General features: G+C 48.1%; 1 protein-coding gene across 3 annotated transcripts in view; it reads right to left on the bottom strand.

The window, feature by feature from the left end:
- Positions 1–17,500, bottom strand: part of LOC139746517 (uncharacterized) — an 867,914-nt gene that overhangs the window by 56,706 nt on the left and 793,708 nt on the right. For 2 of the 3 annotated variants that reach the window (XM_071657834.1, XM_071657832.1), the window contains one exon: positions 14,236–14,430. The exons of the other annotated variant lie outside the window; for it this stretch is intronic. In XM_071657834.1, coding sequence (XP_071513935.1) covers positions 14,236–14,430 — 195 coding nt within the window. The remainder of the gene's footprint in view (positions 1–14,235; positions 14,431–17,500) is intronic. 3 annotated transcript variants of the gene reach the window in all.

Below are 17,500 nucleotides of genomic sequence, written 5' to 3'. Positions count from 1 at the left end.
TTAATGATCTCAGGTCATTATCACGATCGACCATTGTTACATAATGATCTCACGCCATTATCCTTTAATAGGAGATAAATATGTGGAGATAAATTACTTAATGCACGATATATATATATATATATATATATATATATATATATATATATATATATATATATATATATATATATATATATTCTTTAACACAACAACAACAATAACAAAAACATAAATGGCCTTTTCACTAATTCAAGTGTACCAGATTTATTTTTGTCCCCCCTCCCTCCCTTAATTGTTTATTAAGAGTCATCGTCTCATTTTCTAGACCCACATTAGGATGACACTCTGAGGAAATAGAGGAAATTACACTTGCACATAAATTTGCCCCGCTCTCGCGTCTCCGTGTTGTAAAGTGGACTTAAATGTGGCTTTACGAAATCCTTTTCTTTCTTTTTTTTCATATCTTTCGTTATTCGAGGCCTTCTACAACTATACCTTTATTCTGAAGATGATTATAATCTGGCATTCATGTCTGTACGGTGTGTATGTACGGATATACCTTTATTCTGAAGATGATCATAATCTGGCATTCATGTCTGTACGGTGTGTATAATCCATCACTTTATTTCGCATAGGACTCAAGTCATTAACGAAAGTGCCACAGAACGCTTGGAAGATGGTAATTCAATGACGTAATGGTGTGTACACTCCAACTTAACTCACCGAGTCTCTGATGTTTCATAACATGTTGCTTCGTACTTCAACTTTTTCGTAAAGAAGATTACTTAAGACTAAGTGTTCGTCTGTGTTTTAAAACTTCTTACGAACTGCGAATTCTCGTGGGGGTATATATGTAAATATTTTTTTCCCTCTTTGATGCAAATAGCTATTCTTTATCTGAGTTACTGTACCACTGTACTGTATTTTCATCTACTGTAATCATATATATTTTTTAGTTTCAATAGTCCTACTTTCATGTTGCATATCTCTAAATGACTGAACAATTTTGTAAAATTTCTTTTTAAGATTGAATTACATTGTGAACATTACATGTTCTGATATATTACTAAATACTCATAAGAATAAGGCTCTTCTAATTAATATAGATACTTGAAGGGCAACGAAATAAGTCACTTGTTTCGCTGTCTCCTCCGCCGCTGAATACTTGACCCGAGTCATCGCACCCACCTGGGGGTGTTGTCTGTCACGTAAACTATTGTGTAGACTTTACTTGCTTGACGGAGAAGCCTCTTCATCGGCTCTGCCTCATCACGTGAGCCAGACCCTCTCGGAGCTACCTCGGGTCCTGTCATACTTGCTTCTGTTTTCTCTGGCAGGTACTGAACGGAGATCTCTACCCCTCTGGTTCAGATTTGCGCAGACGAACACAACCTATGGTCAGATTTCCCTAACCCATCTCTGCGGTTTCCTCCGAGCGATCTGCGAAGGTGTTTTTTTTTCCGATTTTTTCGGCATTTCCCGCTGATCCGTCTGCGTAATCTGGTATGGCGCTACCTGTCCAGTTCTCCCCCTGGTCGATCATCCTAGTCTATTAACGCCTCTGGTGTCACGTTTCTCTGGGATCAACACATGTCCTCCATCGATTCTCGCAATAGAGCCATCACCTGTCTTGACCTGACCTGTCTGCTACAGTGATCTTCACTGTATTTCCCTCTGGTATACAGAAGTCTGTCTGCCTGTTCTAACGCATCCGGGCTCTTATACCCACAGACCTTTTAGGACGCTGCTTTGATGTAGCCTTATTTCTTCTTCGACACTCGGCTCTCTGAGGCCTCACTCTCCCTGTGTGTGTGTGTGTGTGTCAGACACTCTTCTTTTTCTGTAACCTATAAACTTCATCCTGCGTTGATTCCTATAAAATAAAGTTCTGTCCAACATCCATTTCCCTGAACCACGAGGCAAAAACATCTTAATCTACTACTGTGAACATCTCTACTGCCATGCACACACACAAACACACACACACACACACTCGTATATACAGCTACACACGCGCTCACACCAGCCATTAATTCCCACTCAAGTCGCTTCACAGTCTCATTCTGATTTCTGTTTTCTTCAATTTCGGGTCTGAGGAGCTTAAGAACTACCGAAGTGAACCAAATCGGATGAAAAGCTGACTTCCCTCGCGTAGACGGAGTCATGATTTATTCTTAGCCTCTTCCCTGTCGACGGTGTTCTTATCGTAGTCTCCCCATACATTCCTCCATTTCCTCATGTATCATCAACACCATCAGGTCCTCCCCCTGCAGGCTGCGGGAGGAGCTAGAGTGCTGTTCTTTTCCCGTGTTGTGTAACGTTCCCCAGCCGGATATAAGCTGGGGGTGGAGACCTCCTCACTCACCGTGAGACATGTTGCCCTCAACTCTGCTGGGGCTGCCTGGCGAGGGGTGTAGTAAACCCTTGTCGTTCCGCGTCAGCGTGGGGGCATCGCGTTTTCGCGTGTGCTGCTGCCCAGCGCCATTAGAATACGTCCAGGTTGTAACCTCGGTTTTATACTCAAGGTTATTGTGGTCTCAAGGTGGACATGGTAGGGTGGTAGGGTGGAGATGGTCACGTGAGTTTATGCTAGTTCTGGACAGCGTTATCAAGTTTTAAGTATCTACCATGAAGTAGGATGTGTTGTGATCGTGATAAACTGTAGTAATAGTAGTAGTAGTAGTAGTAGTAGTAGTAGTGGTAGTAGTGACAGTAGGGTGTGTGTGTGTGTGTGTGTGTGTGTGTGTGTGTGTGTGTGTGTGTGTGTAGATGACGCAGTATCTGTATAATTCCTTAACCTGTTGGGTATTTGGTCTCTCGCCATCTCTCACCCACACCTCACCAGTTCGAAAAATAAGGCAGAAGCAAAATGGGTCATTCGACTGTGAAATGAATCATCGGGAGTTACGTATGGCCCAAGTTCCTACGCTGAACGAATCTTTCCATTCGTTACCCACGGGCCGTAATACACCTCATCCAAACTGACGAATACTCCATTCGTGCCCACGGTTCGTAATATACCTCATCCAAACTGACGAATATTCCATTCGTTACCCACGGTTCGTAATATACCTCATCCAAACTGACGAATATTCCATTCGTTACCCACGGTTCGTAATACTCCTCATCTAAACTGACGAATATTCGTTACCCACGGTTCGTAATACTCCTCATCCAAATTGACGAATATTACATTCGTTACCCACGGTTCGTATCACTCCTCATCTAAATCCCACACCCAAGACAGTGTTGACTGCCTGCCAATGAGCATTCATTCTTACTTCCTTCTTCCATTTCACAGGTCCTCACAGCGGAAGCCATCAAGACGCAACCATCTCTCTCGTCCCACGACCTGTGTTCTGACGGGAACTTTTATGGCGATGAATGGCAGAGGAAGACGCGGGTGTTCAGCTGAAACGCTGGAAGTCTCGGTCACCTATCTACATGTATAGCGACCTGTGTTACGCACCTTGTCGCTCACCCTTCCCTTCTGTAGGAGCCAGAATGATTAACAGCGTCCCACGTGACCAGTCTGGCCTACCTTACGACGCTTCACTCTGCTCAGGTCAAAGGACGGGGAGGGAAAAGGGTGTCCTTGAACACGTCCTCTCTGGTTCAGAATTTCCCGGCGACTCTACAGCTGCAGACGGATTACACAGACGGATGATCACCTAACTGTAGGAGGAGGAGGAGGGCTCTCTGTAGCACACACGTGGCAACAGGAGGAGGAGGAGGAGGAGGAGGAGGAGAAAGAGGAGGAGGAGAGCTCTCTGTGGCACACACGAGGCTACAGGAGAAGAAAGAGGAAGGGGTGTGGGGACTCTCCGTGGTATACACGAGGCTACAGAAGAAGAAGGAGGAGGAGGACTCTCTGTGGCAACACAAGCTATAGAAGGCAGGGAAGGACCCACCGTGGCAACACGGTACATTCCTTACTCTACACAGGGGCAACGCAGGAACACCTGACAGACGTGTGCGTCACTAACTGCAGAGAAATTAATCTCGACACAGCTATTCTAAAAGAGACTCGAAGCTGATGATGGCCTCATTAACGAAGCCAGGGTCCAGCTTCGCCCTACTGCAGGTGCAAGGGCGTGGCGGCGAAGGACATGAAAGCCAAGACATACGTAAAACACGGGCATCGAACCAACGCCAGGAAGGATTCCAACCCAGGCTAGTAAGAAAACCCGTTTCCCCTACATAATCCACGAGACAGATCAAGTCTCTGTCACTCACTACCTGTTGCTCGACGGAGAAAGAAAACACTGACCCCAAAAAATACGACAGTCCTATTCTGACTCTGGGCAACATAACTAATTTCATAAACAAGGAAGCCAAACTTGTACCTCTGGAAGCCGCTAGGGGTTAAAGGTGGCAAGAACAACGACAAAGTCTGGATTATTGCCATAGCGGAGGGGGGAAAAAAAAAGAAAACCAGATTTATAGATGTGTACAGTAGAGGTCTTCCCTCCTGGACATGCGTGCTGGAGAGAGCTCTTTGGATAGGAAATGGGTCGTAATGGTCCCGTGCGAGGGCATCAGTACCATGGGCAGGTACAGGACCACACGGCAGGAGAACGTCAAGCACATCTGGACCATAAGGTCAGCAGAAGAAGCGCGGGGTCGTCAGAGCTTTCCACAGGGTGAGGCAAAGCTGTGGAGGATCAGGGGTATGTCTCTCTCTCTCTCTCTCTCTCTCTCTCTCTCTCTCTCTCTCTCTCTCTCTCTCTCTCTCTCTCTCTCCAGTGAGGAGGCAAACTACTGCACGTTCAGAACCCTTCCTCTGTGGGAGGCAAAGCTACTGAATCGTGCACTGGAAGTTCAGAACCCTCCCTACTGGGGAGCAAAGCTAATGGATCGTCCACTGGATGTTCAGAACCCTACTCTAGTGGGAAGGAAGCCACCGGCCAATCAGAACTCTATCCAATCTGCACAACATTGCCCCTAGGTGGAAAAAAAAGTTACCCAATCAAACCAAGTCAGACAGTAACGCAACTGAAATATAAAGTTCATTATTGTGAGAGAGCTGAAGGGTTCGCTATATCAACGCGGAGGTACGCTGGGATAACCTCTTCATCAACTTGGCACACCTGAAACTACCACAATATCGACATGAAACAGCTGAAACACTCACTTTACCCACACGACAAAGATAAGGCACTCACTCTATCAACGTGAGCGAGTTGAAACTCTCTCACTCTATCAACGCGTCAGAGCAGTAACACCCAACATCCATGTCAAAATATCTTAGAGACAAACAAAAATGAGGAAAAAAATGTGATAGAATCGGACCAGCCTTAGATGATGAAATCATAATAGTGAAACATAATGATCGTACCGATCTTCAGGTAATCCAGAGAATTGGACTGGAATGATGAAAAAATCGAGCGAGAGAGAGAGAGAGAGAGAGAGAGAGAGATCGACGACTTCACGTCCTGATAAGAAATGTACGAGAGACAACACCGAGAGGGGGAAAAGTTCCTACAGTGTTGGGGGAGGCCTGAAGTTCAGCGAGGACTCGTGGACTGGCTGAGGCTACGTGTCGTAAGAGGGAGAGTGGAGGATGAGGCTACACTCTACCCGCGCTGTTACCAATTTGTTTCGCCCTCACCCTCTGCGGTGTACCGTAAGTTCCTATAGGTCAATTGTAGCCACTGTTCCTCCTGTTTTAAGGCCATCCAATGCTTCGTATAGGTCAGCTGTAGCCAATGACCCTCCTGTTTTAAGGCCATCTAATGGCGTACCGACGGTGTGACGAGCCTCATCCGGTAGCTCCTGCGACGGAATTCGGCGATAAAATTGCATCGTCTCAAGGGACACGTCCAACACAGATTGCCCCGAACGCCTCGACCATCGTACAGCGAAAGTGGTTCAGTCACGAAGGATCTACGTAGACATCTACCGCTTGTATCTCGATGAAGGCATCAAACAAATGGGAACACCGAAGGAAATATTCATTACTGAAAGACGACACGTCATTAGGAACACTGTCAAGCAAGTTGGTCCCAGATGTGTCGTGTAACACTGTGGTATAAACAAGGACGTTGAGACAGCCTCAGGCAAGGCTTCTGGATCTCAAAAGTCTCGCCAAAGTTGCACCAACCAAAGGCAGCAGAGGTGACTGCAACGTGTACTCTTTGGCAACATCATACCGGCAAATCCTATCTTGCGTCTTTGTCATTTTATCGCAATGTATCCAATGGTCTTCAGACGGAGAGCCGGGTAGGGTTGGAACCCGTCAGACCATCACACGTATGAGTCCAGTGTCACGTGAAGCAGGTTTTCCAGACATCTTCTCTGGCCCTGGACGAGACCTCTGGTTATCTCTGACGTGATGCTCTCAAGGTTTCTACGATCATGTAAGCCTGAGTATCGAATACAATCTAATCCAAGGTATTATAGGATTGGAACATTTAAGGGTATGGGTGTATGTTGTCATCTTTCAAGAACGATTTACGATTACTCCACTGAAATAAAAGAGAGTACAGCAGATGCAAAACACTTGTAAGCTTGGACACGCATAAACAATGACGAAAAAAAAAAGGTCATTCTTTTCGAGGACCGAAGACCTGACATTTTACCCACACCTCCACTCGTGTTACACCGAGAGATCTGCGCGTGTGTCGTTCCCTAATCGTTGAATATAGATGTGGGATGACGGTGGAAAGACATGTGGCCCCCTTCTGGCTCAGACATCTCGTAGGGGTCTCCCTACAGACAGGTTGCCGGGGAAGGACACGGGTGGTGGCCGTGGCGCGGGGCGGGCTGGTAATAAAATGTTCAACAACTATGGACTCTGGCTGACGGACGGTTTCGAAAGGGACAGTCAACCTGCTGTGATATGACTTGGCTGTTAAACCACTGTGCTCAAGAAATTGAAACACTGAAACTGAGAAGTGAGGATGTTCAATGTTTCGAGCATTGATGGTTGTAGGTTTGTGACACTCTACTGGATGGAGATCAGCTTCGCCGACGTCAAAGTAGAATCACTGTTTCTAAGATTCTCTCTCAGTTTGGAAGTAGAGGCGACCACAATGAGAAGCACAACGCACACTGCAACGGCTTCTCTCTCCTCATCGACTTAACAGATATTATTCAAACGTGCAAAGACCACTTTTCCCCCCCTCAATCTGGGTTATTAGCGAGTGGTTAAGGTTAACCATTACGGCTTCCGGAGACAGAAGTACATCTCTCTGCGAAAGGGGATTACATTCTTTTATTCTGACCCTGTAGTGATGGTCAGTGTCTTCCATCCTTCCCTACGCGAGTGACTTGAGGTTTCCTGGAGGGGAGAGGCCAGCGCCACCCGCCTGGAACCTTCTTCGTTCTTGTAGTCAACATGCTTCCTCCAGGATTCGCTTCATTCGTAGACAACTCCCGGGCGCACGTGGCAAACTTTGTAAGCACTTCAGACTTTCATCATTTCGCCAACTTGGAAGATATATACTGACTAAACTTTGCAGAAACTTTATAAATCATCCCGCGGAGACGTGTGGGTTCTGGAAAGGTGGGGTGGGGTGGAAGAGGAGAAACGTCTCTCTCTCTCTGGCCGACCCGCCGCCTCTCGTCCGCTGCTTCTGCTGAATAAATCAATTGTTTTTGACCATGACGTCAGTGGCACTGGAGGGGTCGGGGGTCTCCTCTCAGTAGGTGAAGGCTAGGAGTGGAGTGTGTGCTCCTTGGGACGAACACAGATGTGGAAATAACCTATACCTGTGGCCGGTCCGTGGACGGGTTGGTCCCAAAGTAACACCATCAGGTTTTGGGATGTTTCCGACAGCCGTAAATGGCGATATCTTGATATCGGTGACGTTAGCCCATAGTTGTGATATCAAGGCGATGAATGATATCGGTTTTATTTTCATTGGAGGCAGAGCATTGACTCAGACCACTTCAATCTTCAGGTCTACTATGGCCTTTTCATGGTCCGTCCGAGATCAAAACACGGGTTAACACAAACACCAGCCATTTATTTTTTCCTCAGTATTATCGACAGTAGGATTTATCACTTGAGGCTCCGTCTTGATTAGTCTCAGGGGAGACGCAGACGCGTCTTCGGCCGTGCCATTTCCTCAAGAGGACTAAACGCAGGGATGTGGTGAGGTGTCGGTTGCAGGGAGAGCATCCACGATGGTGTCCAGGCTTAGTAGGGACACTGAACTACACCGCCTGCCTCGCACCAAAGCTCAGTCCCGACCTCCCTCTAGCTTTTTTTTTTTTTCTTGTTCTTTATTCCCGCGTTGTTGAAAACGAAGCTGAGTGCTTGCCTGATGAACTCGTCTAGTGTGCAAATGCATATCAGGAGACCCCGAAGCTTCGGAGACCCGGAGCTTCGAAAATCCCATATTGACAAAGTAGCCCAGCCGTTTGAACTGAGCAAACACCATAGCGGACTTCCAGTCCTCTTTCAGTCCATAATTTTCGAGACCTTCGAACACAATTTTTGCCTGAGAATTTATGGCAGGTTCTTCTCAGCCTCCTCCAGATTTATTGCCACGTAAGACACCGCTGCTGCAGGCAAGCTGGCAGGCAGGCAGGCAGGCAAGCAAGCAAGCAGCGTCAGGAAGGCCAGAGAACCAAGGTCACCCGCTGGTCCTTCCTGCTAGGACGGGAGCAAGCACACGCAGGGAGTGAGCCCTGGACACGACGACACACACGGTCGTGTGAGCCGACCACACAGCAACACACACACACACACACACACACACAAGATGGTTTTTCATCCCTAAACATCGCCTTCATGAACTTACCACACGACACAAGAGAATGTGTGTGAGCCTACCACACGACACACATGGTCTGGTCCTACCACACGACACGTGCAGAGGTCTGGTCCTACCACACGACACATGCAGAGGTCTGGTCCTACAACAAGACACACGGTCTGGGCTAACCACACGACATGTGCAGAAGTCTGGTCCAGCCACACATGATAAACAATGATCTTTGTCTGTGTATATGTACACTGTGCTTTGATCTTTTCGCCATGATATACGAGGTTCTATAACCTTAGCCTATGGTACACAGAGTGTTCTAAGTTTAACTTATAGTGCACACGGTGTTCTGACCCTAGCCTATATACACATGCTGTTCTGAGCGAACGAAGCCTGTATATGCACTAGTGTTCTGACCCTATAGCCTGTACATTCACGGTGTTCTAAGCCTAGCCTGAAGCCTCCACGGTGTTCTGAGCTTAGCCTACAGACGACATGGTGTTCTGAACTTAGCCTATAGCCTAACCGTTGTCCTGAAGCTAGGCTACAATAGGCACGGTGCCCGAAAACCATCCTAAAACCTACACGGTGTTTGAGCCTAGCTTAGACGAGCCTGTATGATGCATGGTGTTCTAAACCTACCCTATTCATGGTGTTCTGAGCTGAGAGCACACTATGCACACAGTAGCCTTGTACATGACGTATACACGAGTCTTGTCTATGACGTATATAGTAGCCATGTCTATGATGTATATAGGAACCTTGTCTATATACAGCCGCCTTGTCTATGAAGTAATCCTAGACACTTGTGATAGAAGGGACACCAAAATAGAGCTGATGATGCTGGCAATATTAGAAGCTTTTAAAATTCAGCTGTCTGCTGAGCTCAAGACCAAAAAAAGAAAGAAAAAAAAAGCTTTTAGCTGACAACAAAGGCTTCCCTGAATCTGGAAGGAGGAGATGCAGGGAATAGAAAATACTGTTTTTGAAAGGGGCATAAGATGGATTGCGTGGCGTGTTGTCAATGCGCACCCCCAGGAGGTGTGGCGTGTTACAAGCTTGCGTCACAGGGAGGGGTGGCGTGTCACAAGCTCACTGTACCGGAGGGGCGTCGTGTGTTGCAAACTGACCTCACAGGAGGGCGTGGTGAAAAGTATGGCTGGCAGAGATATGAAGAAATCGATGCTACACGCTACACACACATATCCAAGATCCGGACAACCGCACAAACGTGGAACACATCCACCCTTTTGGTTTCCCCCCTCGAGGCCTCATAGCACTCACGGAGGCACTAGCCAAGTCGTCCATCGACGTACACAACGAAGAAACGAAACAAAAGATACAACTCGAATGCATGCAGACCCCCCGAGTCTGTCTGGGGTTTGTTTATAAGGCATCGAAAACGCTTGTCCACATAATCCCCCCAACTTGCATCATCCAAAAAGCTTACACCGTACACCTGTACACACTTCACTCTCCTTTTCCACTTCAAACTGTCTCTTTCCCCTGGCCTCCTACCCTTTTTCCTCCTCTCCTCTATGAGAGAGAGAGAGAGAGAGAGAGAGAGAGAGAGAGAGAGAGAGAGAGAGAGAGAGAGAAAGAGAAGAGAAGAGAAGAGAAGAGAAGAGAAGAGGAGAGGAGAGGAGAGGAGAGGAGAGGAGAGGAGAGGAGAGAGTGTCGTACGACTAAGCCTTCCTCCGACCTTGGGGAACTCGTGGAGGTGAACACATGATTCTCTCCATCTATCTGGATGTAAACATCATTAAAGCCGGGCTTCCATCGCATGACCTTCCTTCATTCTCCTACCTCAATCCCCCATTTAGCTACGGCCATAACACTGACTGCTGTACAGACATCCTCATCGCTTACAATCCGTTACTGGACTCGCGTCTCGGGTCAATACCAACCTGACGACTTTTTGAGCAACAGCTAAACGCATCTCAACCGCATTCGTCACTGAATTGAATAAAGAAAACTTAATAACGATAACTGACAGTAAATGACAGATAAATGGACACCAGTCCTTCATCACATTAAAGTCTATCGTACCTCTCCGCGGGTCAGGTCGCCATCCATTTTGGTCCAAAGAGGCCTTCGCAATGCCATCTTTGCTCCTCTCTCCACTAATGCAGCCCTTGCGACCACTTACATTGGTGTTCATCTCTCCAACAGCTTTTATATATTTCCTTAAATACAAACACAGACACACAGACACACACACACGCACAGACACACAGACACACAGACACAGACACAGACACACGATCTTTTCTCACTAACCCCCTCTTGCATCTTCCAACTCTTCAAGATAACCCGAGGAAAAAGGATTAACTCTTGGTTTTCGTTCCCGTTCTTGTTTCTAATTCCTTCTTCTCCCGTCCGTTCGTCTTGCATGTAAACTAGTCTCGTCTCCGCAAGGGGTTGCCGCCCGCCCTCCCCCCAGAAAAAAGAAAAAAAAAATTGGGCCGTCTTGTAAAAGTCTCCGCAGCGAAAATCCCAGACTGAATCTTTACTTCTTATTTGCTTTTCCTCCTCTTCATAGCACGACGTTTTACATAAATTCTCCTTATTTTTCGAGCCGCTGCTTTCACGGTCTTGGCACTGATGGCATTTCGTAAAGCACCAGTCCACGCTCGTTCGGTTCACCCACCCGCTCACTCACTCTGGCCGGGACTTCATGACTGGCTCGTCCATACCCTAACTCCCACGACATCGTCTATCCGAGACTTCATGACTGGCTCGTCCATACCCTAACTCCCACGACATCGTCTATCCGAGGCTTCATGACTGGCTCGTCCATACCCTAACTCCCACGACATCGTCTATCCGAGACTTCATGACTGGCTCGTCCATACCCTAACTCCCACGACATCGTCTATCCGAGACTTCATGACTGGCTCGTCCATACCCTAACTCCCACGACATCGTCTATCCGAGGCTTCATGACTGGCTCGTCCATACCGTAGCTCCTACGAAGAGGAGTGAGTACAGAGGCACATCAACAGCAACAGATCACCACAAGGCTTTACCGTTCGCTGGCCTGTCAACCATATTTAGGACTTCGAAGTCGCATCATAACGCCGCTCCCGCAGACATAACCCAAGGCACTTGTCAGACCTGGTTCCTAACGTATCGATGGTGTTGCTTCCATGCCACCGTTACTGTACAGGACCACTGTCACTGTACAGGACCACTGTCACTGTACAGGACCACTGTCACTGTACAGGACCACTGTCACTGCAAGATGATGCTCAGACAGCTGGACTCGGCCTCACTCGAGCTGAAACCCTTACCAACGTCGGCGTTCACTGCTGCAGGTGATATGAGGCTTGAGGGACAGATACCATCTCTTACACTTCGTCCCTTTCTTCGTGAGGCAATGTGTGGCTGGATGTATGTATGCTCACACGGCGGCAGAGTCTGTCTTCTTTACGGACCAGTGACTCTTACAGTGCGACCATGTCAGTTGTTCTTGTGTGAGGACAGTCATCAGCATCACTGTCTTCATGAGGATAATTTCTATCATCACTGTCACCATCGGGAACAGTGCAATCATCACTGTCACCATCGGGAACAGTGCAATTATCACTGTCACCATCAGTTGGAGGTCCGTTATCACTGCCACCATCAGGTAGAGTGCCACTACCACCGTCACCATCAGGTAGAGTAGTGCCACTACCACCGTCACCATCAGGTAGAGGAGTGCCACTACCACCGTCACCATCAGGTAGAGTAGTGCCACTACCACCGTCACCATCAGGTAGAGGAGTGCCACTACCACCGTCACCATCAGGTAGAGTAGTGCCACTACCACCGTCACCATCAGGTAGAGTAGTGCCACTACCACCGTCACCATCAGGTAGAGTGCCACTACCACCGTCACCATCAGGTAGAGTAGTGCCACTACCACCGTCACCATCAGGTAGAGTAGTGCCACTACCACCGTCACCATCAGGTAGAGTAGTGCCACTACCACCGTCACCATCAGGTAGAGTAGTGCCACTACCACCGTCACCATCAGGTAGAGTAGTGCCACTACCACCGTCACCATCAGGTAGAGTGCCACGCATGACGGGCAGCGACCCCCCCTGCACTCACGTATAATGACAACACAAGCCTCCTCTGTGTCCCCACTACGTACATTACACACTCTCACGCAGAACGTCCACTGTGTAGAATACGGTCCATCCATCACCATCAGCGACATTATAATGTTACATTAATGAGATTTTATCTATATCTTCAACGTCAACCTGCAAATAGATGCCCAGTAGGTCGTCTTTCCCTACACTGGACTGTGTGTATCAAAGCCTTATCGTTAGAATGAGCTAGTGCCGTAGTACCAACACAGTGGTCACCTGATGTATCATACGTCATTTACGTGGGTTCGACTCCCTTGGGTGCACGAGCGTGGACCTCAGTGGTGTGAGTCGACGAAACAGTAAACCCTCATCGGTCTGACTTTGAACTGACGCAGTATACCCACGCCAGTGGGTGTAAGTTTACATCAGTATAAACTCTACTGCTATACCACTCCAGCGGTGTAAGTTTACATCAGTATAAACTCTACTGGTATACCACTCCAGCGGTGTAAATTTACATCAGTATAAACTCTAATGGTATACCACTCCAGCGGTGTAAGTTTACATCGGTATAAACTCTACTCTTATGGCTACCTTAAGTCAAGTAGACTCAACTACTGCGACAGTGTAAACCCTCACTTTGTACGGTTGTGAGCTCATGGCATAACACAACCCCCTACCGTGTCATGAGCTGTCATGCGTTGCATCTGACATTCCTTGCCATGGCTGTGCACGTCTGTGGGCTGAAAGGAAAATGTCACACTTCTCCAACAACTCACCCTGAAATACACGATCTTACTGACTCTCTTGATTTACACCATCGCAGAATTAACTAACTATAAGGTCACTCTGGACTTCGACTACAGGGTTGAGACAAATGATGAGCTTGTTCTAAGTATGTAGGCTCTTTGCTGTGGTAGAGGGGCAGCTATACTGGGATTGTGAGGGAGGTAAAGCATGAGACAGTGTTGTGGTGAAGCTCTGTCCACCTCCAGCACCACCAGGGGCGGGTGTGGGTGTGAGGCAGTGGGGTCTGAACTACCCCAGCTGTGGTGTGTGAGTACCGGTGACACGCGCAGGTGTGGTGGTGGTATTTTTTTTTGAGGTGTGTGTGTGTTTAGGAGTGAAGATTTTTCTCCTAGACGGACGCCCGTTATACGTGGACGTGTTGAGGAGGAGGAGGGGATAAGTCAAGGCTCTTCCGTGGATGACTGAACGCCAGTCAGATGTGGTTGACTTCCTGGGAGGGTGTGTCTGTACTAATCAACTACCAATCTCTAGCCTGTGTGGTACGGGAGCTCGTAAGTCTGTGGAGGGCGTGCCCGCGTCTGTGGGACCACAGAGGGGCAGGCGGCTCGGGGGCGTGGGTGTTGGTGTGTGGGTGGCGGGTTGGTGTTGGTATATCAGCAATATCTAGCGCTATAAAGGATGTTCTGGGCAGGAGAACGGTCACGTACGTGAGTACGCCTTAGGGCCAGCCCTCAGGACGTGCCCCCAAGGCGCCATGGGCAGGAACGTCCGCACGTCGTCGCGGTTTGGGACTGGGTAGCCCAGAACGGTCGTCAGATCCACGGGTCGGTAGTAGTACTCCAGAGGTCTGTACAAGGGGCTTATAAAATCAACACTAGGCAAGGGTGGTGGAGAAGGGATTTCTGCAAGAGAAGGTGAAGAGGTGGTGGTTAAAAACACCTTGAAGAAGGTCCGGGAGGAGCGAAGCGACGCTGCCGGGGAGACTCACTCCAGGGAGGTCCTCCCAAACGACTCCTGAGACCTCCTTCTCCGACCACAGCCCTCCCTCACCGGGGGGCGTCCGCAGGAAGTGGAGGACTTTAGAGGGCATCCGAAACTACCCCTTGAAAGATCTGAGGTTCTCCGAAGTGACTGGGAGAGATACCTCCCTTTGAAGTCTTTGGATTGACCCCAAAGCTTCTTCTCTTCCAAGAGTCTCCCAAAGTGACCCCTGTCAATAGATCTTTGACATTCCCGAGCCTCCCCGCATACTGATTTCTGGCTGCTGATGTTTACGCTACTCTAAAAGTACTCCACTTTCGGACTTTGTGCCTCCGTTGGGCCCTGCGGCAGTGCCACTGCCTTCCGGCGTACAGCAGTGCCACTGCCTCCGCGTAGGGCCCAGCGGCAGTGCCACTGCCTCCATAAGACCCATGCGGCGGTGTCACTGCCTCCGTAGGGCCCTGCGGCAGTGCCACTGCCTCCATAAGACCCATGCGGCGGTGTCACTGCCTCCGTAGGGCCCTGCGGCAGTGCCACTGCCTCCATAAGACCCATGCGGCGGTGTCACTGCCTCCGTAGGGCCCTGCGGCAGTGCCACTGCCTCCATAAGACCCACGCGGCGGTGTCACTGCCTCCGTAGGACCGTGCGGCAGTGCCACTGCCTCCGTAAGGGCCTGTGGCGGTGCCACTGCCTCCATAGGACCCATGCGGCGGTGTCACTGCCTCCGTAGGACCGTGCGGCAGTGCCACTGCCTCCGTAAGGGACTGTGGCGGTGCCACTGCCTCCATAGGACCCATGCGGCGGTGTCACTGCCTCCGTAGGGCCCTGCAGCAGTGCCACTGCCTCCATAGGACCCATGCGGAGGTGTCACTGCCTCCGTAGGGCCCTACGGCGATGGCAGGGTCCGGTAGTGTTGGAGGCCTCAGGAGTGGTCCTTGGCAGGAGGTCGCTCGTCACCACATGGAGAGAGAAAAAAAAAAGCAGAAGTTAAGAACAGAAAAACAACAATCATAAAAAAAAAACATAATACAAATAATCAATATATGTGAGTAAGTCATGAGAATAAGCAGTGCAATATTTAGGATTAACAGTGCTGTTTGAGAGACGAAATGATAACTGTGCAATAGAAATTTGACTGTGCATGGAAAGGGGAATATATACACACACGAGAAAAGAAAAAAAAAAAAGAGAACCATGCACATAGAACAGTGATTTATTCAATGAGTTAGAGTGACTTTGTGAATATGCTGCACAAAATGACAGATAAATAACATGTGAACAGATACACAAACACACACAGTTTGTTGAATATATGAACACTCTAGCAAACGCTTCCACTTAATTCTACTGGCAAGCTGGCTTTGGATGCACGCTACAACCTAATCTACTATGGCAAGAGCAAGGTCCTTCCTGATATTCGAGGGCAATTAAGAAAAAGGAAAAAAAAAAATAATAATCTAATGAAAAATCATCTTGTATTTCCTTTTTTTCTCTTTCTCTTGTATGGCCTATCATCAGTAACTGTGTCTAGAAGCTTGCTACTCTTCAGTAGTCTAGAGCACGTGCTTCATTCATGATAATACTAGCATAATATATACTCTAGCATTACTTGCTAACGACAGCGTCTTTACACGTATGGGGGGCCCCCATGGAGGGTTGGCTTGGGGGGGCAGAAGGGTGGTGTCCAATTAGAGAGAAAGTGTGTCACAGAAACTGTAGAGAGAGAGAGAGAGAGAGAGAGAGAGAGAGAGAGAGAGAGAGAGAGAGAGAGAGAGAGAGAGAGAGAGAGAGAGAGAGAGAGAGAGAGAGAGAGAGCATTCCGTGTCGATCTCCGAGAAGGGGGTAGCGAGGGGACACCAAGATAAACCCGCCTCTCTCTCTCTCTCTCTCTCTCTCTTTCCCTTGGCAGCCATCACAAGTTACGAATGATTCTGGCGAGAAAAAATGTTTCCCCTGAAACCGGAAACACGACCAAGTTTTCCTCAGTTGCTCAAAGTGTCCGTTTCTCTAAGTACAAACAATAATCTTAATTTGAGACCTTTACATATATATATATATATATATATATATATATATATATATATATATATATATATATATATATATATATATATATATATATATTTCTTTTCTTTCAAACTATTCGCCATTTCCCTCGTTAGCAAGGTAGCGTTAAGAACAGAGGACTGGGCCTCTGAGGGAATATCCTCACCTGGCCCCCTTCTCTGTTACTTCTTTTGGAAAATTATTTGGAAAATTAAAAAAAAATATATATCGAAGCTCTAAATGTAATCTTATTTTCTTCCCAGTAAAACCCGAGGAAATACTTATAAGCGACCAAAAGCTCCTGAGGGAAATCGTTTGAACTTCTCTGCAGTACAGAACGTCTGGGGCTGGGAGCGTCACCCACATCATAACCTCACTTCAGACAGACAAGTCTCTGAGTCGGGAGGAGGTGACGCAGCTGGACGACCGACTGACGTGATCAGCTGTTGCTCACCTTCGAGGCAGACATGACCCACTTCCCCCCTTCAATAAAAGCCCCAAGCTCTTCCAGACCCTCTAGGTTTTTCTCGACTTATAAATAAATCCCACCTGCCCCCAACCTAACCCTAGGCCGCCCTGCCTCACCCCTCTGCGCCCATACATTCCCCTCCCATCCCACTCTGGGTAGCGTTAACTCTCCCTAACTCAACTCTCCTTAAAACTTCGTGGCCACAAAAAATATAACTTTACCGCCCTTACAGGGGAGCTGGGTTGCCGCGCGGCCGGTTCACGAAGCACTGTACAATTCTGGATCACCAGCGGAGTTACATGTAAGTTGTAGACTAACTTCTGGTGTATTAAAAAGGGTTTTAAGTGGTCGAGACGGCTCTATAGGAGAGTTGTGAGGGATGAGTATCGTCTCACTTTAATACTTTAAGTGGTGGAAAGTGTCGTGCTTACACGGTACAGGGAGGAAGACAGCTAGTGAGGTGGATATTTCAAGT

The sequence above is a fragment of the Panulirus ornatus genome, chromosome 65, assembly GCF_036320965.1.
Source record: "Panulirus ornatus isolate Po-2019 chromosome 65, ASM3632096v1, whole genome shotgun sequence".
NCBI classification, from domain to species: domain Eukaryota; kingdom Metazoa; phylum Arthropoda; class Malacostraca; order Decapoda; family Palinuridae; genus Panulirus; species Panulirus ornatus.
Note: the sequence above shows the minus strand (reverse complement) of the source record. Positions and strands in the feature narration are given on the sequence as shown.